General features: G+C 35.3%; 5 protein-coding genes across 6 annotated transcripts; 3 read left to right on the top strand and 2 right to left on the bottom strand.

Annotated features, from left to right (window-relative positions):
- Positions 1 to 162: 162 nt before the first annotated feature.
- On the top strand, positions 163 to 2,300 carry LOC112734702 (oxoglutarate-dependent flavonoid 7-O-demethylase 1). Its single transcript, XM_025784132.3, has 4 exons — positions 163 to 967; positions 1,054 to 1,301; positions 1,370 to 1,694; positions 1,912 to 2,300. Exons 1-4 carry the CDS (start codon positions 731 to 733, stop codon positions 2,167 to 2,169), a joined length of 1,068 nt encoding a protein of 355 aa, XP_025639917.1. The 5' UTR covers positions 163 to 730; the 3' UTR covers positions 2,170 to 2,300.
- Positions 2,301 to 2,418: 118 nt separating this feature from the next.
- LOC112734699 (IAA-alanine resistance protein 1) lies at positions 2,419 to 7,919 on the top strand. Of its 2 annotated transcripts, XR_011878136.1 has the most exons (12): positions 2,457 to 3,073; positions 3,254 to 3,337; positions 3,463 to 3,512; positions 3,852 to 3,903; positions 4,733 to 4,855; positions 4,989 to 5,233; positions 5,758 to 5,910; positions 5,995 to 6,102; positions 6,690 to 6,791; positions 7,253 to 7,297; positions 7,379 to 7,588; positions 7,656 to 7,919. XR_011878136.1 is itself a non-coding variant. In XM_025784130.3 (11 exons), exons 1-11 carry the CDS (start codon positions 2,755 to 2,757, stop codon positions 7,532 to 7,534), a joined length of 1,437 nt encoding a protein of 478 aa, XP_025639915.1. In that variant the 5' UTR covers positions 2,419 to 2,754; the 3' UTR covers positions 7,535 to 7,919. The 2 variants fall into 2 exon arrangements, 1 of the variants encoding a protein (XP_025639915.1); XM_025784130.3 differs by having other exon boundaries at positions 2,419 to 3,073; positions 7,379 to 7,919.
- A 185-nt stretch (positions 7,920 to 8,104) lies between these two features.
- LOC112734703 (uncharacterized) lies at positions 8,105 to 10,190 on the bottom strand. Its single transcript, XM_025784134.3, has 3 exons — positions 9,467 to 10,190; positions 9,151 to 9,357; positions 8,105 to 8,615 (listed from the first exon to the last, which is right to left on the bottom strand). Exons 1-3 carry the CDS (start codon positions 9,497 to 9,499, stop codon positions 8,349 to 8,351), a joined length of 507 nt encoding a protein of 168 aa, XP_025639919.1. The 5' UTR covers positions 9,500 to 10,190; the 3' UTR covers positions 8,105 to 8,348.
- Positions 10,191 to 10,865: 675 nt separating this feature from the next.
- On the top strand, positions 10,866 to 12,519 carry LOC112734698 (putative clathrin assembly protein At1g25240). The gene has a single exon (XM_025784129.3). The coding sequence runs from the start codon at positions 11,210 to 11,212 to the stop codon at positions 12,311 to 12,313; it is 1,104 nt and encodes a 367-aa protein (XP_025639914.1). The 5' UTR covers positions 10,866 to 11,209; the 3' UTR covers positions 12,314 to 12,519.
- Positions 12,520 to 14,593: 2,074 nt separating this feature from the next.
- LOC112734697 (protein BASIC PENTACYSTEINE2) lies at positions 14,594 to 16,725 on the bottom strand. The gene is made up of 2 exons (XM_025784128.3): positions 16,465 to 16,725; positions 14,594 to 15,728 (listed from the first exon to the last, which is right to left on the bottom strand). Exon 2 carries the CDS (start codon positions 15,721 to 15,723, stop codon positions 14,896 to 14,898), a length of 828 nt encoding a protein of 275 aa, XP_025639913.1. The 5' UTR covers positions 15,724 to 15,728; positions 16,465 to 16,725; the 3' UTR covers positions 14,594 to 14,895.
- Between the last annotated feature and the right edge of the window lie 4,066 nt (positions 16,726 to 20,791).

Below are 20,791 nucleotides of genomic sequence, written 5' to 3'. Positions count from 1 at the left end.
TTTATAAATAGTTTATTAAAATTTATTTTAAAAGATAATATTTTAAAATTTGTAACACTTATATTTAAAAATTCAAAGTAAAAGTATAAACACAGGTAACAACAATAATTAATAAAAAAATTTTAATATTTATTATATATAATATATAGGATTATATTCAGAGCTCGAGAATCGAGTTTCATTAAGCAGAAGGGGGTAATCCCTTCTTTCAATTTTTTTCTATAGATTATATACAAAATTTTAATTTAGTTTTTCCCTTAAAATTTTAATTTTATCCTTTTTTTTGCAAAATAAATTTTAATTCCTTCCTAAAATTTAACTTAGCTCTATTTTATATTATACTAGATTTTTTAATTTTTATATACATAAACTTGATTTGTTAAAACTACAAACATAAATACATAATTTTTTTATTAACCACTTGTGATTATCAAAAATACAAACATTTCTTCAAAAACATTTCCAAATCAAATCCAATTGTCATCATAGTTTCTTTGTGTACAATTGCTTGTTTTGATTTTTCTTTTGTATTTTTTTTTTTTTTTGTAAAGATAGATCCAGGCAAAGATAGGATACCTTATTTGGAGGGTTCATGAATAAAATTCATGTTTTATTTTCTGTCTTTTAGGATTTTGGTTTGTTGTGCTAGTAAAACCGTAACCACAACAATTATTTTTGGTGCAAATATTAGAAGGATTCCTGATAATCAAGGGAGAGAAGAAGGAGAAGAATGGAAGCAACATCTATTCTTGTGCCTTGTGTGCAAGAGCTAGCAAAAGAGCCATTGACCACTGTTCCACAACAATATATTCGTCCAGATCAAGACCCTCCGCTATTATCTACCACCATTAGTGAGTCTTTGCCTCATGTTCCAGTGATTGACCTGTCCAAATTGTTGTCCCAAGATCTCAAGCAATCTGAGCTGCAGAAACTGTTTCATGCCTGCAAAGAATGGGGCTTCTTTCAGGTTCTCCTGTTAGTCCTATTAGTACTTGTGAGTATGATTTCTTTTTTAAGTTTTGATGCTAGAAACTTTGTTCTTATTGGCAACAGTTGGTTAATCATGGAGTGAGCACTTCATTGGTGAAAAATGTGAAAACTGGTGCTAAACAGTTCTTTGATCTTCCAATGGAAGACAAGAACAGGTTTTGGCAGACAGAAGGAGATATACAGGGATTTGGTCAGTCCTTTGTTGTATCTGAGGCACAGAAACTAGATTGGGCAGATAGATTTTACATGATCACACTCCCATCTCACATCAGGAAACCCCATTTGTTCCCCAATATCCCCCTCCCATTCAGGTCAGTTAGTTGGCATTTAGATTTTGAGTCTATAATATGGTGATTTCATAACTTTGGTTTGAATGCAGAGATGATTTAGACACATATTCTGCAGAACTGGAAAACCTTTCCATCCAAATCCTGGAGCTTATGGCAAATGCTCTGGCAATAGACCCCAAGGAAATTAAAGAGCCATTTAAGGAAGGTACACAAATAATGAGGATCAATTGTTATCCTCCATGCCCTCAACCAGAACTTGTCATTGGCCTGAACACTCATTCTGATGCTAGTGGCATCACAATCCTACTCCAAGTTGATGATGTAGAAGGCCTTCAAATAAGAAAAGATGGCATGTGGATTCCTGTTATGCCCCTCCCTGATGCGTTCATCATCAACATTGGAGACACTTTAGAGGTACTTGACCAACAATACTCAAGCCCCACTTGACTGTTGAATTAGTCAATGTGATACTACTGATTACTGAATTAGTAGTTAGCTAGCAATAGTTTATCTATCACAAGTCATAATAGAACTCACATGAGTGAGTTTGATAGCTTATTTAAAATGAGTACATCTAACACAAGTGGATTATATTGTGACGATTTTGATGCTTGCTAACATGGTTTTGCAGATGATGACTAACGGGATTTTCCAGAGCGTTGAGCATCGAGCAACAGTTAATTCAAAGAAGGAGAGGATGTCTATAGCTACCTTTTACAGCCCTAACAGGGGGGCAATGATAGCTCCGGCGCCAAGCCTTGTTACCTCAGAAAGACCAGCGCAGTTTAAGAGTATGAGCGTAGTGGAACACTTTAGATGGTACTTGTCACGACAACTTGGTGGGAAATCACACCTTGATGAACTCAGGATACACCATGAAAATCATTAAAACATGTTAGAGGCTAGGAGTTGATTACCCTCCGTCTCTTGTATACATATATAAATTCACTCCTCTCTTGTAAGAACTCATAACAGGAGCCTGTTTCTCAAACTCAATGCTTAACCATGTTCTGCAGATCATACTCATTTGTGTGTTCTCTTTTATGTATTTACCAATGACTAGTTTTTTTTTTTTTGTAAAAATATATAAAAAAAAAAAGAATATTTTAATATCTTTGTGTAGTCTAAAATTTTGTTTGAAGAATGAAAAATAAATAATAAGCTAACACATTCATTGATTAAGTTTTGAGAATGATAATGAATATGATTATTGGAGTCCAAAATTGACTATTAGTGGTACGGCTGCACCGCACTCACTCAACTCGAGTTCAAGTAGCCTGGATATAAGCGAAGAAGAAACAAAAATGAAAAATTGAAAATAATGAAGGTATAAGTTATGTTAGGTGAAAAATGGATGTAATAACGTTCGGGATCATAGTGGGAATAATCGTGCTGTTTCTAATAATCGTTTGCTACATCACCATAGAAGGCACCTGCAAATCACGCTCCTAATCCTAATACCAATTTACTTCTCATGGCATTGCTTCACTCATTACTCTTTGCGGCTCTCACTCTTCTCTTTTCTTTGGATCTGGGTACTGCGCATCAGCATCACCCTCACTCCCACTCTTCCGCCTCCTTCTGTACCCATGGCCATGACCACAACCACGACCATGACCATGACCATGCTCATCATAACCACAAGCTTCCCGAGGAGTTGGCGGAGGAGGAAGATATGAAGCTTTATGGCTTTGGGTATCCTCATGACCATGGCCATGATCATGGCCGTCATCATCATCATCATGGGCATCTGCACCACCACCATATTGAGGTCACAGAGCTATCTGGTTTAGGTACTCCATCTGTTTGTGAATATGCCCAGTTGACCATTCTATGTGTTAATCTATCGCTTTTTCTGTTTTTATGTTTTATCTGCTGCAAATTCAGCTCTTTCCTGTTGATTCACACATTCAATTCAACTCTTCTGTAACTGGCTCTTCTCTTTTCTTCTTTATTTGTAATTTTGATGTTAGGCCTTTGGTTGAATGCGCTGGGCTGTTCATTTCTCGTGAGCATGGCTTCCCTTGTCTGCCTCATTATCCTCCCTTTAATCTTTGGTAAGTAATTTATCTCTCATTCTATATTATGGATCATACAATCCAAATTGATCTTTTCAAACATCATAAAGGGACTATTTACGTTGCGCAAAACTCAACTTTTCTGGGTTACTCTCCTGTTTCAGTGCAAGGGAAACCATCCAAGGCCGTTGTTGATTCTTTGGCTTTATTCGGGGTTAGGTTTCTTCGACCTCCTTTATTTGCCTTCAGCACCTTGAATGCTTCTTTTGATTGCTTTTCATTCACACTGTTTATTTCATCAAGATTACTACTTTATCCCATCTGTTATTTTCCGTAAAACTATTTATGAATAAGTTCAAACCATGTCCTGTAATTCATTACTCACTTTACATGGACAATCTAGTTTTGAATTTGATATAAGCCACAGACCAGATTGACAAAGAAAGTTACTGAGTAATTATCTATCACCAACATAGTAATATCTTCCTTTTCCGTTTTTTTTCTTTGATTCACATTTCTTTCCCTTTGTTCTCATTGATCATGCCTATTGCAGGCGGGAGCTATGTTGGGGGATGCCTTTCTTCACCAGTTACCGCACGCATTTGGTATGAAATGCTACACAACCTGTCTTCAATATAGCTGATGCCTGAATTTTCACAAAATAAGTTTACTCATTAGGCAAATTCATTGCTCCTTTGAAAATACATTCTTAAAAACTCCATTCAGCACCCCCACCCTCCAATTGAAAATTTAGAAGAAAAAGGAGGAAAATGCTTGAAATAAATTTTTGCTTTTACTATGAATGTGTCTCTTAACTTCATTTAATTTTGGTTCTTAAGCAATATTTTAATGCTTTTATGTGTGTTTAAATCTTATAATTGCTAGTATTCCATTATCTGATATCATTGGGGGACCTTATGTTTCTCTCTCTAGCGTATGTGGTGTGTATATCTCTTTCTTCCTTTATTATTATTATTATTTTTTGAACTGGTGCTGACCCTACAGCATTGGTAGTTTCCAAGCTTTGTTAGTTTGGTTAATAATGTTATGAAAGTGTAAAAATTCTGAAGTTTGTTAATCAATCCTTGAATGAAACATTGAAACATGTATGAAGTGTTTAGTATGGGAAGACAGAGGGATTAAAAAGCAGGGTAGGGGCAAATGCAACGTGCATGGCTTGGAAAAAGGGTATATAGGTTATAAGTTTTCTGTGCACTGCAATCTAGAAGCCACTTTCCATCTCTGATTTGGTTGAGACTGGGCAGCATTGCTGTGTTGTTGACAGAGAACATTTCCTCTTTTTCCTTCTTTTCCTATTTTTGTATGGAGGATAGCTCCTCCTTTTCCTAGTTTCACTGTGTCTCTCTTTTTTTCTTTTTTCTAATTATATTTCTCTTCCTTTTTCGTACCTAATATGATTCTCTTTTACTGTAGGTGGTGAACACTCCCATTCTCATGGGGATCATGATCATGATGATAGTTCTGGACATGGCCATGGACATGGACATGCACATGCACATTCTATAGCTGATCTTTCTACGGGAATGTCCATCCTAGGTTGGTAATGATATGTTTGATCTTTCTTAGCAACGTTGTCAATTCTCACCTTGCAAAGATATGTAGCATATTTGGCTTCCTTTTCTTATGGTATATCACATATTAATTCTTATATGTTTGGCAATTCTTGCAGCTGGAATTGCACTCTTTCTTCTTGTGGAGAAAGTAGTGAGGTATGTTGAAGAAAACTCTGGAGGAGCTAGTTCATGGACACATGGACACCACCACCATAATCACAACAGTAAGAAAAAGTTGAAGGATGATAGCAACTCAAATACAAAAGAAGAGAAATTTCTAGATGAGGGAAAAGATTCCAAACAGGTATCCAATGACTTGAAAGAAGATAATCCATCTCAATCTGAATCGTCACTAAGAAAGGTAAGATGATTGTTTACAAATTGTTGATTCAATTTCAGAATGAATAAGCCTGGTTTTCAAAATACATTGTGCATACAATGATACAAAGTATACAACTAAATAGTTAACGTGGTCATACTTTTGTTATCACATCATAAGTTAATATTAGGAGCAAAAATCGAATACAAACTATTTTATCACAATATGGTTTCTTACTATACATAATTTTCCCTTCATAAGTCAAAGTTATTAAGTGTAGAGTGCATTTGATAGGTTAGAGAAGACTATACTTATATAGATAGGATGTCCCTATTTGACAACATATGTAGCAACAATGGACTAAATTGAGATCTCTAGTAGTTTTTGGGCTGGCTTTGCATTTTAATCTTGAAAATATAGTTAAAAATTTAGTAATATTAGATAGTTGCTAATATTATTTGTAGTCCAGTGTAGTGTGAACACTTAGACAGCTTCTTTAACTTGAATGGAATACGGGAAGTGGTGAGACAAGTTTGTCGTATATATGACATATCCTTGTATTACAGAGAACTGGTGGCAAAGCAACCAAAGGCAAAGGCGACAATGTCAAGGCTAGTGCTGTAGGTAGCTCCACAACCAAATCCTCAGATGTTAAGGAACCCATTAGACAACCATCAAGTCTTGTGTTTGGCTATCTCAATCTGTTCTCTGATGGAGTTGTAAGCTATTTTTACCTTTTATTGAATATTTGAATTTAAATGAAGGCTTTCAATGTATTCATGCTGACTGTGTTAATATCGCAGCATAATTTCACCGATGGAATGGCTCTAGGAAGTGCATTCTTGCTTTATGGATCTGTTGGCGGTTGGTCTAGAACTCTGTTTTTGCTTGCACATGAGCTCCCTCAAGAGGTTCAAATCAGTCCTTATTCTATATCATGCATAGTACTATGCCTATTTGCAGAACATTTTGCTACAGCATCCTGTTTATTCAGGCATGACACAAATGGCAACAGATATTTCTTAAAGGCGTTAAACTTTTGTGTGTTTAATACATAGCATCATTTTCAATAGAGATTGTGTAACATATATGCATGCTGTTGGAACTTTGGTCTATCTGGTTGCCATATCTTAAGTAGCCTTCCTCAATAGCTCGTTCTGAGAAATATAAGTTGTTCATTGGGTGGTATGATTTCCATATTGGATAAGCAAAGCTGCTGCATGCGACACTTTTATGACATTTTGGGTCTCAGCATGTAATTTGAAAAGAATATACATACTAGACAGTCAGAATTTTTGCCATAATGAGATAAATTTATCCTTAGCCTTTTGATGAAAAAATGGGTTCCACCATCTCTTACGATTAAATGTTTACAGTGATTTTCGTCAAAGATTCTAATATTTTTTTGGCTATAATATCACTTGTCATCATGTACCTTGCATTAGTATGGTCTGTTTCTGGTCAAATATCTAATGTTATTTGTTTCCCTTACAAACAGGTTGGTGATTTTGGCATTCTAATAAGATCTGGTTTCACCATACCAAAAGCTTTGTTCTTCAACTTTCTATCAGCACTCGTAGCACTTGCAGGAACTGCATTGGTGAGTGCTGCCTTCACCAAATACAGTCTGTTTTTTAGTGGATCCAGAAATTGAAGATATAAATACACAAACATATAAACAAAAATAGGAATGTGAATAATGACAATCCAGTCTTCAAAAATATTTTTTGGCGGTTAAATAGAAAGACAATCAACTATTGCATGTTTTGGAAAGAGCAAACAGTTCAATCATTTTTGCTTACCAAACTAAAATGACATAATGATTAAAAAGAGGGAATATTATACTGCCTTAGATTCCTGTGTGGTAACAAGGTCATTATTATCCAAATGTTCTACCGGAACAATTGTATGTGTCACATCTTCTTTCATTTCCATGTCCCCATACCCTAAACAGAGGTAGGGCATGTCATGCTCTCAGCTTTTTAGATTTGCCACCATTAATGGTTACTGTGTCCAAGAGTGAACACAAAATGGAATAGTAAATCACTGTTATGGATGCAGGCTCTTCTCTGGGGGAAAGATCCTGGACAGTCATCTCTGATTGAGGTGAGGGATTGTCCATAATAAATCTATTGGTTGATTCTAAAATTGATTTTGGGAATGACATATCTATCTACCTTTTGATAGGGATTTACAGCAGGTGGATTTATATATATTGCAATAGCTGGTGTGCTTGCAGAGATGAATAACAATGGGAAAACAACATTCAGAAGTACAGTAGTCCAAATTATCTCGCTGGCAATGGGAATGGCTGTTGCCCTTGTTATCTCCCTTGTAGAATGAATGAGGAATTTAAATTATCATTTATTCTTGATGTGCCAATTATTTTCAGAAAAGGTATATGCAAAACTGTGTCTAGAAATGATTTTCATTATTCTCTGCTAAAATGGTGGACCCGGAAAAGCTTGTAGGAGGAACTGGAAGAAAATGATAGATCAAACAGAATGGTCAGGGCTTATGCTTGAAATGATTCCTTTCTCCCCAGCTGAGTGAAGCCTTGTATAGTAGAGATGCTCCTTTAATGATACTAGCCGTAGCACAAGCTCTTTGTCTTTGTCAGATTATGTTAGCTTGTAACATTCTTCTTTTTCTTTCTTTTGAGCTGTATAGCAGTCAAAATGCTTTCCTCTTTCTTATACACGTGAGTTAAAACGTTGGGTTTGTCTTATTTATATTTCTTTTTATATCTTTTATTAGTTGATTTCCTTCCTATTAAAATTGAACTGAACCTGGCTGTGACCTCGTGGTCCATCACTATTTCGGCAAACTTTTTGGATGCAGGTTTAGATTTTGGAATATCGCATAGAGCATTTATACTAACATCCAATCACCAGGTGCCAAGCAATGGAAAAATTTTAAGCTCATAAAATATTGATTTAGTCTTTATAATTGACATAAGGTATAATAATGTCTGGATTTAGTGAAACACATGAGAGGTACATTTTTCTTATACCACGATATATAATGAGTAGTATGCGGTAACTATGCTTCTCCTCTTGTTCTCTAAACCAATATGAAATCAAAATGCATTATGATTACATATAATGTTGTGATGGAACTTCCTCTTTCTATCTTCCCTTAAAATTTATAAAAAAAATTAAGGCTCAAATTTGTCCAACTGCTGAAGCATTTCAAAGATGGCAATATTCTGGTGTGAGGGGAGGGGAGGAGGCGTTGGCATTCTGATTAATGGAGTCATTACAAGGTCTCCTCCATGTGTGAGGGTGTGGTGCCTCTTTCGGACTCCTCGAGCACGAGGCTCTGTATCCAAGGTAGCCACTCTTCCTCCTTCCACTGTGGCTTCAGATATCTCTACTCTCTTCCTTAAGCTTTCTGCATGTCTTTTATCATGCACGCCACCATCCTGCCAAAGCCATTTATAACATCCACAACATATTTTGTGAATTAAGTTTTAAGTGTTTACCTTTAGAACAAGTCCATAAGACAATAGAAAAGAGTAGCTTCATAAACACCAAGATCACTAGATGATGAGCAATATATTATATATTACTGTAGCAGAATTTGTCTTGAGGCAATATGAATAGTCATGTCCATTTCATATACAGTATTCTATGTTATATATGAATTCACAGTACCATAAAAATACAAAGTTCACCCACCACACCAAACACCAATAATTGATTGAGGAGAGAGAGAGAGAGAGAAATATAGAGTGGATCTCTACATTGCTCAAGATATGATGTGTTCAGTGAAATGGTACTGCAAAACTGGCAGAACCATATACAAGTTAAATTCATAGTCCTCCTTGGTGAAAGAGACCATTATAATAATATGAAGCAGCTACTTAATTTATATCAGCATGGTGGTTTAATTAGTTCTTCATGCAAACGCCATAACATAAGAAAACATGTAATGCAGATAATGAATACGTTGCTTACGTTGTTATTGATAACGGATGACTCGGGCATTGGGCATTTGACTGGACGATCTTCATCTGTAGGCTCCATGGGGTGTTCCACTGGAAAGAAATCTGTGTTGTTCTCATTATTACTATGCTGATGATGATGCACTTCCATTATGAAGGCCCTTCCTTGACCTTGCTGAGTTATTGCACTGCTCCCATTCTCATCTCCCTCCTTTTCATCCTGACAATAATGCAATACACAACAAATGAAAGCTTCTTACTTACTTAATTAGCTTGCTAATTAAAATTGCCTCTCTCATGCAGCAACTTATATAGTAAGAGGGACTTACAAGAATGAAATGATCCGCGCATGAAAATCCCATGAACCTGTAAGTTCATGCCAGAAGCAGTGCTCTCACTTTAATTTAGTGTTGTGTATGTGTTGTTCCAGTAGAGAGAGGAAAAAGAAAGAGGAAAAGAGAGGGGACAGTGAGCAGCATAAAAAGGAGTAGAGAGAGAGAGAGAGACTAGTGACGCACAGTGCAAAGACGAAGCCAAGGTACAAATTAAAGCAAAATAGAATGGTATTTCACCCAAGTTATGAATATTTTAACCCCAAAAGGGTTCAAATACGATTTTGCGCTTTTCCTTTTATTATTGGCTTTCTTAGCTTCTTCTGCTTTGCTTTGTTGAAAATGTAAGCATCAATCTCTTTCTAGTTTCTCTCACCTCCTGCAGGAGAGAAGGGGGATTTTGTGCTTGCTTGCTGCTACACCCAACACACAAGACATTCCATCATCGTAAAGAGCAAAATCAAAGAGCCGAAAGCAAGAAACATAGCGTCATTCTTGCTATCACTTTAGTCCTCATTCTCACTTTTGAATGCCCCCTACTACTACGTTTACATCGATGCATGTATGGTTTTTAATTAAATCCATATATAACATGCTTTTTGTAGGATCGGAATGGGATTGGTATCATTTGTTCTAGTTTCAATGTTATTGCCATTTGCAGATATCGAGGACGACAAAGGTGCACTTGGTGGGGAAAGCCTACATCATTTGCATTCGCCTTACAACTCTGCTTTATGTTATTATCTTTATTTCTATATTGCTTAATTTTAGGTTATATATACTAATGTCTTATATTAATTAAATTGCAAATGAACAAATCAGACATTACTGAATGACATATGTTTTGTTTAGTGTTGGAAAATGGGACAGTAGTAGACCCAAAAAGCAAAAGGAACAAACAAGTTGGCACCACAGTCCACAGGAGAAGTAACTCACTCCCACTAACTATATGAATAGGAGGCTTGTTACAACTTAATTCTGAATTTATAGCCGAAAATTAAGTGTTAGCAATATTAAATACCACAAATCTTGCTCCACATACATATATGTTGTGTTTTCATTTTTCAAACTGCCGAAAATAGTACCAATTATTGATGAATGATTTTCCATGCATCCAAATATTGCCTTTTAAAGGGCGACAGAGGCAAGCAATTCAGCAAGAGGCCAACCCCATCAAATATCACCTATATGGTTCTGATATGAAAAAGTGAACATCAAAGTTTTTATTGATTATTATTCTATTTGGACCAATTTCTATTAGTGATTAAATTAATCTATATTTAGTTGTTAATTATGATAGCACAAACATCCAAAATTAAAACAAAGTCACTCCATAAAACGACAACTCATCACATTAACAAAAGAAAGAAAGAAATAAGCAAAGCGTGTTTCTGGCTGACACATCATTACAAGCTGCAAACTACCAAATTCCACCACATGAAACTCCAAAATACACGTTTATTACAACCATCGTGAATGGCACAAACCCACTTCCAACAAAACATTCTAGATAGTTGGACGGGAAAAAACAAAACAACAGCAAGAACAAGAACAAGGAGGAAGAACAACCTTTCTTCTTCTTCTTCGTTGTTGTTGTTGTTTGCTTGTTGCCGCCAATATCCACGTGCCCAAACGGTAATTTCAAAACATACGCTAACCGTAATAACGGAACATTCAAGGAAGAAAAAACCTTAACAAATAAAAAGAGAATCACGAAGAGGAGGAGGGAAAAGGAAAAAAATGAGGCTATGGCAAAAGGCAACGGGGGCTATCAAAGATAGGAAAAGTATATGGACCGCTAAATTGATGCATAACGGTCCATATCAAAATCCTATCTTCGAAGCGGTGGTCATCAAGGCTACAAGCCATGATGAGCACTGCATCGATTGCAAGAACGTGCAGAGAGTCTTTCAATGGCTCCGAACGTCCCCGTTGCACCTCAAGCCCCTGCTCTTCGCCTTGTCCTTTCGAATGGAGAAGACGAAGAACTGGGTGGTTGCCATCAAGGGCCTCATGCTCATGCATGGCGTCTTCTGCACCAACATTGCTGCGGTGCAGAAGATGGGAAGGTTACCCTTCGATTTCTCAAACTTCTCCGATGGATACCTGCACCCTTCAAAAGCTTGGGGATTCAACTCCTTCGTGCGTGCCTATTTCAATTACTTGGACCAAAGGTCAGCGTTCGTTTCCTCCGAATTCAAGAGGGTGAGCATGAAGAACAACAAGAAGGATGGTCTTGAGGTTGAGGAGACGTTGATGGAGGAGCTTAAAATGTTGCAGAATTTTCAGGCGCTGATTGACTCGCTCCTTCACATAAAGCCCCGGAACGAGAGCATGAAGCAGAATGCACTGATCCTTGAAGCCATGGATTGCGTGATAGTTGAGATATTCGACGTTTACAGCAAGTTCTGTAAGAGAATGGCGAATGTGTTGATGAGAATCTACGATGTTGGTGGCAGAGAAGAGGCTGCCGTGGCTCTCAAGGTTCTTCAGAAAGCGTCGTCCCAAGGCGAGGATCTGTCTTGCTACTTCAAGTTCTGTAAGGTGATTGGTGTCCTCAACGCCTCTCAGTGCCCCAAGATTGAAAGAATCTCCGATGAAGACATTGAGGATCTTGAAAGAATCATAAGCAGCGGAGACAACATGGCCATTGTGCTGAGCGACAGTTGCATGGAGAAAGAGTTGAAGACGGTAATCACAGAGCAGTGGGAGGTGTTTGATGATGTTGATGATTATTCTTCATGGCAAAACAAGAACCCTTTCTTGGATTCATCATATGACTACAGCCTCCTATGTCCTCCTCCTCCTCCACCTCAAGTTCTTCCTGATCTAATTAGTTTCTAGAGAGGATATCATCATCATAACCAATTAAGCGTACCTGCTTAAAATAAATGTAATGGCTCCCCCCCATTTTGAAATTAGACCTTATCCATTACATGTTATGAAACACGTATATCTCTTTTATCAATGTATCCTCCTCTTCTCCGATCCTCATTTGCAGAGGAATTTTTGAATCCCACCTATTCAGTTTATTAGGAGAGTTTTAAAAATCTCTATGTACAACTGTCTTTTCTTTTCTTATTGTTCTTAATCTTATGATTAGATAGATATTCAACATTTTCCTTCACTCATGCATTCATTTTTGCATTCTGTGCGTGTTGTTGCATCGCATTTGTAATATAGAACCATGTACTACCACCATTCATTCCAAATCCAAGGTTAAAAGATAAATAAGCTAAATCACACTAACCTTGACTACCTTTTACATGTGGGTTAAGTTACTCATTTTTAAAAAGAAAGCAGAGGATCCCCAATGGAGCAAGGCTAGTGCTATCAACTTTTTTCCACCTTTGCAAGAGGTTCATTTGCTTCTTTTTTTCCAGCAAAATTACAAAAAGCATCAGCATAAATTTATGTCAGTTGATTATTAGATGACTGGTATTGTTCTTCTATATTTATCTTCTTTTTCTTTTTCATTTTTTCGTTTTATTAATTGATTGCTCACAATTTTGAGCAAAAATAATAATCGGGTTAAGTACGATTTTGGTTTCTAAAGTATAGGCCGAAAATTTTTTTCATCCCCAACCTCTTTTTTGTATATAAAATCATCACTAAGGTTTAACTTAGTTTTAAAATCATCTTTACCTTAGGCACCAAAATCGTATGGAGGTGGTAGCGGAGGCGGAGACAGAGGTGGATCGTAGACAACTTCTTCTTCTTTCCTTCCCCTTTTACATGAACAGAAACACTCTCTTTCTCTCTTTTTTTATTTTATAATTTTTTTTTGTTATGAATAATTTAGTCCAAAATTTTAATATTTAAGTAAAAAGTACAATTTTAAAACTTGGTTTTAAATATATGTAAAAAAAAAGTTAGAGACAAATTTTCGACCTATACTTATACCTTAGGACCAAAATCGTACTTAACCCTAATCTTTATAAACCAACCTTTTTCAGTAAACATCAATCAACTTTTTTTAAATTATTTTGTTTATATTAAATTTTATACTATAAATTATAAACCTAAATTTTAAATAACTAATATTGACTAAGTAAATATTAATTACTTATACTTTCTCTTACAATTATCGAAAATTATGTACATCCATTGCCACCAACAACTTTTACGCTCAGCTCAGGCCTCAGGTTCCATTTGACTATTTGGGCAGTGATATTATGTATTTAGCATTTCATAAGTACAATATGTAGCATCCCCATCTCTTCCTTTTAGTATGTTATAGTAAAATTCGCAAGCTATTTTGTACGCTCTAAGAATTTATATGGCACTGATACACACATCGTTAATTAATACTCATACTCATACACCTCTAACAAAATTGACAAAACCAAAATGACATACAAACTACAAAGTCCAAAATTTCTTACCTTAATTTATGCCAAACAGGATAAAGTTGTAATACTATCGACAGGTTCCTAATTAAAGAATCCATCCATATTTTGTCAGCATTCCATTAAGAGTTGCCAACTAACAAAACATCAGAATCAGAATCAGATTCATGCTAACATTAAGAAAAATTAGTTTTAGTTGATAAGCTCTTGCCAGTTCGTTGCACCAAACAAAACTGCTTAGTTATTCACAACAAAAATAGTGATTAAACCTTAAACGTACCAAGGCCAAATTCCTATTTTCGACAATATCACAATCCTGTACGGCTGTACTAATAATAAGAGCCAGCAAAACATATGGAGTCGTTACATTGCATTGACAGCTAAAAATCACCGGGATTGAATCATGTCTACCTTGTACTGATTTTTTCATCTCATTCTGCTACAACACAGAGGCATGGAATATTTGGCGGATTATACACTCACTAAAGATTAGACTTTCACTTGAGATTATACATCATAGATGTAAGATCTGAAGATCCGAAAAAGGAAAAGCATGTTGTGCTAGAACTCTAACCGAGATAAAAGAAGTCTAAATGGGGTACGTCTCAAGCAGTTAAGTGAAAGTATTGCTATCAAGATCCTATGCAACTACAAAACTGATTGGTTAAATAAAAAAAGCACAATCAGCATATGATTAATGAACCTTTAGGACAAACTAAATATGAAACTATAATTCATTGTTAATAGTAACATATCTAAAACAAAGATCATAACATTAGTCAACAACTTGAGCAAATACAATTAAAATGTGAATGAGTATTACCCAAAAATAGTCGATCTAGTAAAAGATCATCTACATAAATGTTAATGCCATACCAACATAGCCATCCCTTGTCACATAAGAAGATGGTAAAAGAACAAAAGAAATGGAATGTTCAAATTTCAGGTAGAAGTACCATACCAAGACATTCTTAGATAACTGAGAACAAATAACTCAACATCTGTGTGAAATAACTCAACACAGGTGTTATATACAAGTTAAACAGACCATAGGTCATGGGTCTTAGAAGCACCTAACTACCTGATAGTGACAAATTTGTTGGTGCCATGTCTAGCCCAGTGATTCCTCAGGTCAATTGGGTTACCAAAATTATAGCCTTCGGCTGCTAGTTTCTCTAATACCTTCTTAAAAGCACCCTGGCTCATTTTCCGTCCAGCTATCCTTGCCCCACGTCGTTTCATGCTCATTGGCAATGGATATGTCGACACATTTGTAGTACAACAAGCAGACTGCCATCCTCCACATCCCCAGCGATAACACTGCTGCGGAGTCCCAGTACATGAACAAACTGGAATGGGTAAACTGGAAATATCCATATCAATTCCATTTATTACAAACTCAATTGTCTTCATGGGCTTTGATCTTTGGACAGGAGCATTGCTTTTATCCTTCGGCTTCCTTGGTTTCTTCGCTTTTGGAGTTGTTGAGGCAACCCTACCCTGCCGTTTCCTTGGTTGGACTCCTTCCTTTTGCACTGTTTCTTCAACTATATCAGCCTTCTCATCTCTTGATGTATCAGGTGGCTGTGTAATTTGTGTTGGAGCGGCTGAAGTTTCCGGAAGAACAGGATAATTGGGATTGGTAGGCTGCATATTGAAAAACCTATCTCGCTGGCTTATCCAACTATCCCTCACATAGTTGATTGGCATTTGTGCTTCGGAAACTACACAGTCTCGAGGGTGAAATGCTCCATTTGTATTAACTAACATAGTTGGATCCCGACCAGGCATAAATGGTTTTGTGTCACGATCTGTCATACCAGGCATGAGCTGCAGGCCAAGATGCCCTCCTTTGAAGGGTTCATAGTATCCCCAATTGGTCATGTTCAACATATCATCATCCATGACAACTACACAAAGGAAAGAAACAAAAAGATCACGAAGTTTCAAAATTATGTCTTTTGCTTCTTTTTTCAGTGTACATCATCAAAGCCTTAGCATAACACCATTCCACGGAAACATAATCTGGAAGCACTTTTCAAAGTCCATGAGCTGAACCTAAGAAAATAAATCGACACCAACAAGCACAGAGAGGGGGAAAAACGAAAGCAATGGACCCAAATAGATCTTGCCTTCTAAGTGGAACACCCTCACAATTTGGTTCGACAGAATATTGAAACTTTCCGACATTATCAAAGCTAAATTACCAAATCACGCTCAGACAAATCTAGATTTAGCATTTCCGAGTGAAGAACTCGGGAACTTCCTCGATTTTGAGTCACCACAAAGATGAAAACTCACGATCTGAAGGTCCCTGTGGTCCCTACATTTTCCCGAGAACAAAACAGAACACACACAAAAACATAGCATCTGGCGCAGATCCCCAATTCCCATTTGAGCTAACCAACAATCAGAACTAGGGTTCCAAAATTGTGAGAACTTGAATAGGAGATCTAGCTTATAACGGCAAACAAAATCCAAAATACTAAAAAGGAAAATTCATATAACAGAATATTTATAAGGATGCAAAAAGAAATGAGAGGGTTCGACGGTTGATGAAGGACCCCATCTATTCAAATTTTAAAGGAGAGAGAGAGAGAGAGAGAGAGAGAGAGAGAGAGAAGAGAGAGGAGAGAGAAAACTTACTTGGTGGGTGCAAACGGCTCTTTAGGGTTTGGCCCTTGCTGGAGAGAGAAAGATGAGAGAGACAGAAATCTGAAAGAGAGAGAAAGAGAAAGAGAAAGAGAGAGGAGAGAGAGAGTGCGAATAGAGGAAAGAGAATCACCAAACTAAAACAATCTGAACGTGAACGAGAGAGAGAGAGAGAGAGAGAGAGAGAAATCGGATCTAAAAAATAGGGTTCCCGATGGCCACTATATTATGTTAAATTTAATTTATAATAAGTATAAATATAGAATAATATTATATGTAATTTTTTTTATACAATTTTTTATCTATTTTTTTTAAGTATTAAAAATAAGTAATAAATTTTTTATATCATTTTTTTTTACCAAAGATATAAGACTCGAACCCGCAACCTCTTAATTGAGTATGGGGATATTGGGGAGATTATGCCATTTAAGTTATTACTCATTGGCAAATTTTTTATATCATTAAACATAGAATAAATTATCATTTGTATCTATAAAAGATATAAATATTGACAAATGTACCTATATAAAAATAAAACAATAATTATAACTACAAAAACTGACTTACGTGTGCTAAGAGTATCCTAACGAATCAATTGCATAACCAATATTCGAATACTCTTAGCACTGACTTTATAGTTACAATTATCATTTTATTCTTATATGAATATATTTGTCTGTATTTTTCATAAATACAAATAATAATTTATTCATTAAACATATGTACAAAATTAGTGTTCACAAAAATAATATAAATATTATTTTTTAATTTTTATACACATAAAAAGTTTAAATAAAACTTTCGTATACACATTATGTGTCTATGTCTCTATATATATTTTTAATATTTGCTGAGATCTTTTTACTAAATATAACACAATTTATAGCATACCTAATTTTCTATATCTAATATAAGATCTAATTTCAAAAAGTTTTTTTATATAAAGCGGAAAATGTTTCATTTTATATTCTTCTTGAAAACTACAAGCTAAGCTCTTTTTCAATGCCATTTCTTTAAGGGTTGCCATATGAAGCTGACCTGCATGTGTAATAAATATATACTAACATTCTTTGGAGTCTCATCCAATTATGTAAGTAGGGCGGGGATTTGTTAATTCTATTTTTAGTTTGAGAGTAATAAATTCTACAGGATGTTACACATACATATAATCATATAACTAAGTTGGCCCAAACCTAAAATAATTCACGCGCTTCTAATCTTATTAAATAAACGTGATTTTCACGCACTTCATTATGAAAAAATATTTCTTTTTTTTTTCAAAACGCACGAAATTGCTCATTCTCTTCGAATCTCTCTCAAAATCACTCAAACTTCAGTCACGTTCTCTACTAAAACCACTACTGCAGAAGAATCGCGAGAAGATTTGGCAAGGAACGACCACAAACGAACGAAAACAGTAACAGAGACTAACAAAGGCATGAGAAAAACTATTGTTCATTTGAAATCTTGCAATGTCGCGTTTCTCCTAGTTGCATTTTAGGTTTACTGGATTGATTTGCTTCATTTAGTAGATTGAACTATTGTGAATGCATTTTTACAGTATAACTAGGGTTTGGAATGAAATTTGTTATTATTTTTATTCAGTTCAGTGGATAGTGTAACTAGGGCTTTGAAATTGGTTGTTACTCTATTCAGTACTTCTTTTGCATGGAGAAATACTATTCTTGATGATTAAAAGTTGAAAATGATTTATTCTTCACATGAACATTGTTCGGTTCGGTGGCATTCTTTTTCTTTGTTCAGGGTTTAGGATTACTGTGATTGAATTTTTACAGTATAACTAGGGTTTTGAATGAAATTTGTTGTTATCTTCATTCAGTTAAGTGGATAGTTTAACTAGGACTTTGAAATTGGTTGTTACTCTGTTCAGAACTTCTTTTGTATGGAGAAATACTATTCTTGTTGATTGAAAGTTGATCACTATTTATTCACCACATGAACGTTGTTCGGTTCAGTAGCCTTTGTGATTTTTATTCACCAAATGAATGTTGTTCAGTTCGACGGCCTCCTTTTACTTTATTCAGTGTTTAACATTATTGTGATAGCATGCAAGAATCATTTCCTAGTATTTTCATTATTTATGATGTTTGATTCTGTGCATGAATGAGTTTCGGTTTGGCGGCCTGTGGCATTTTAATAGACTTGATTAAGATATACATGCTTGTGCTTATCGGTGTATTGAGTGAAGTATTGGCCAAATTTTTTCAGTGTTTAAGATTATTGTGATAGCATGCAGCAATCATTTCCTAGCTGTTTCATTATTTATCATGTTTCATTCTGTGCATGAATGAGTTTTGGTTCGGTGGCCTGTGACATTTTAATTGACTTGATTAAGATATACATGCTTGTGCTTATCGGTGTATTGAGTGAAGTATTGACCAACTTTTTTCATTACAGCAAAACAGAACAAGACAATGGTGACAATGAAGGAGAAGCCGCACTATAATGTAAGCACATTAACTGATTCGGAAATCTGAAGTAATAAGACTCCCGAAGCCATCTGCTGCCCTCTCCAGCCCTTATTGAAAATTCTCATATGGGGATTTAGATAGTAAATAGGACATACTATGATTAACTGATTGTAATTAATAATATTTTGTTTAACTTGTTTAAAAAAATAAACAATGCTTCTTTTAAATGTATATATGTCAATATTAATGTAAATGTTAATGTATATATCTATTTTTAATATCAATGTATATATCAAATGTTAATATTTATATCTGATTCAAGATTAATTACTCCTTATCCTATCTGATGGAGCTGTTGTTTTGTTCCAGGTTCTCCAGCGATCGGAATCAGTGTATTTACCAATACATTAAGAACACTAAAAAACACAGTGAACCGAAATTAATACACTGGCCGAACCGAAAATTGTAAATACACTGTACAGAAATTCAAAGAGCTAATTATAAAAAAATGTTTCTATCACTATTCAGTTTTAGAAACATCTAAACTCTATAACATAGCACAATAAAGAAAAAATTGACTTTTGGAATAAAGAATTTCACAAAAAAGTGACTATTCATTAAAGACTAACAACAGTCAGAAATTAACCCACCTATAACCTCGGTGAATCGAAATTAATACACTTGTCGAACTGAAATGTGCTCATGGGTGAACAGAAATATCTATTAATAAAAACTAAAACTCGTATAATCCTCTCTTGGATAATTCATATCTGGTGCATTGTAAAGACTGGAGCTTGACTGAATCGATGATCCAGCGTCTAAAAGGTTCAACTACAAAAAAGACATAATTAATTGTATATTAGCAAAATGCACAACTAAATTTTTACCTAATCGAAAGCAAGTCAATTTTACCTCGCTTGGAGTTGTCTTTTTCTTTTTCTTCATGGCATTTGAGATCTTTTTTTCCAAGTTTGCTCCAAATCTGTTCTTGGGCCGGCCTCTTGTTTTGACGCGTGACGGGCTTTGAAGGTCGTTCACATCGCTCAACGTTGCTTCTTCGTGGAATAACAAACTTTTTCCTCTAATTTTTTACAGACTCTTTTTTGCATACCGAACCAAACACATGCTCATGGTGAAACAACTCTATAATACTTACCGAACCGAAAAGTTACTCACAGTGAACGAAAGATAATCCATTATACAAAACCAAATTCGAAACAACTCTGTCTATAATTTAGATATTATCAATTCAATTCAATTCAGATTCAGATCACCTCTGTCCATTCAATTCAATTCAAATAAAATTAGCAATTGCATTCCATTGAATTCAATTCAAAATTCAATAATCCAAACCTCATCAAATTGATACGTTTCGGAAGAATAATCCAAATCGCACTCATTCAACTGATTTGAAGTTGATTTATTCATTGTTTCAATTCAGAAGTCCAGATCGAAGAAGAAAACGAAGAAGAAAAAGAATGACGAAGCTAATTACGTCAAACTCAATCCAGATCCATAATGCAGAGAAAAAAAACGCGAACAGAGGAGAACAAGGAATTTTATTAGGTTGAAGAAGAAGAAGAAGAAGAACGAAAACACGAGAAGAGAACAAGGTTTACGTTGAGAAAGGTTTATCACGCCGCAGAAGGTTTACGTTATATACGTTATATGATGTGCGTGTATAACAAACGACTGTGAGGTGGGAGAACGCGCGTGTGGAGGAAGTTACTTGGATAACATCCATGTATTTTTTACATGGATGTAGAATTTTTCTCTAAATTCTAATATTTAGATAATTAGATAATTAAAATTAATTATTAATTTTTTTAAATAATTATTTATATTTCTTTTATTTAATAGATCTACTAAGATATCTTTTTAAAATTGTA

The sequence above is a fragment of the Arachis hypogaea genome, chromosome 3 (assembly GCF_003086295.3).
Source record: "Arachis hypogaea cultivar Tifrunner chromosome 3, arahy.Tifrunner.gnm2.J5K5, whole genome shotgun sequence".
In the NCBI taxonomy this organism is placed as follows: domain Eukaryota; kingdom Viridiplantae; phylum Streptophyta; class Magnoliopsida; order Fabales; family Fabaceae; genus Arachis; species Arachis hypogaea.
Note: the sequence above shows the minus strand (reverse complement) of the source record. Positions and strands in the feature narration are given on the sequence as shown.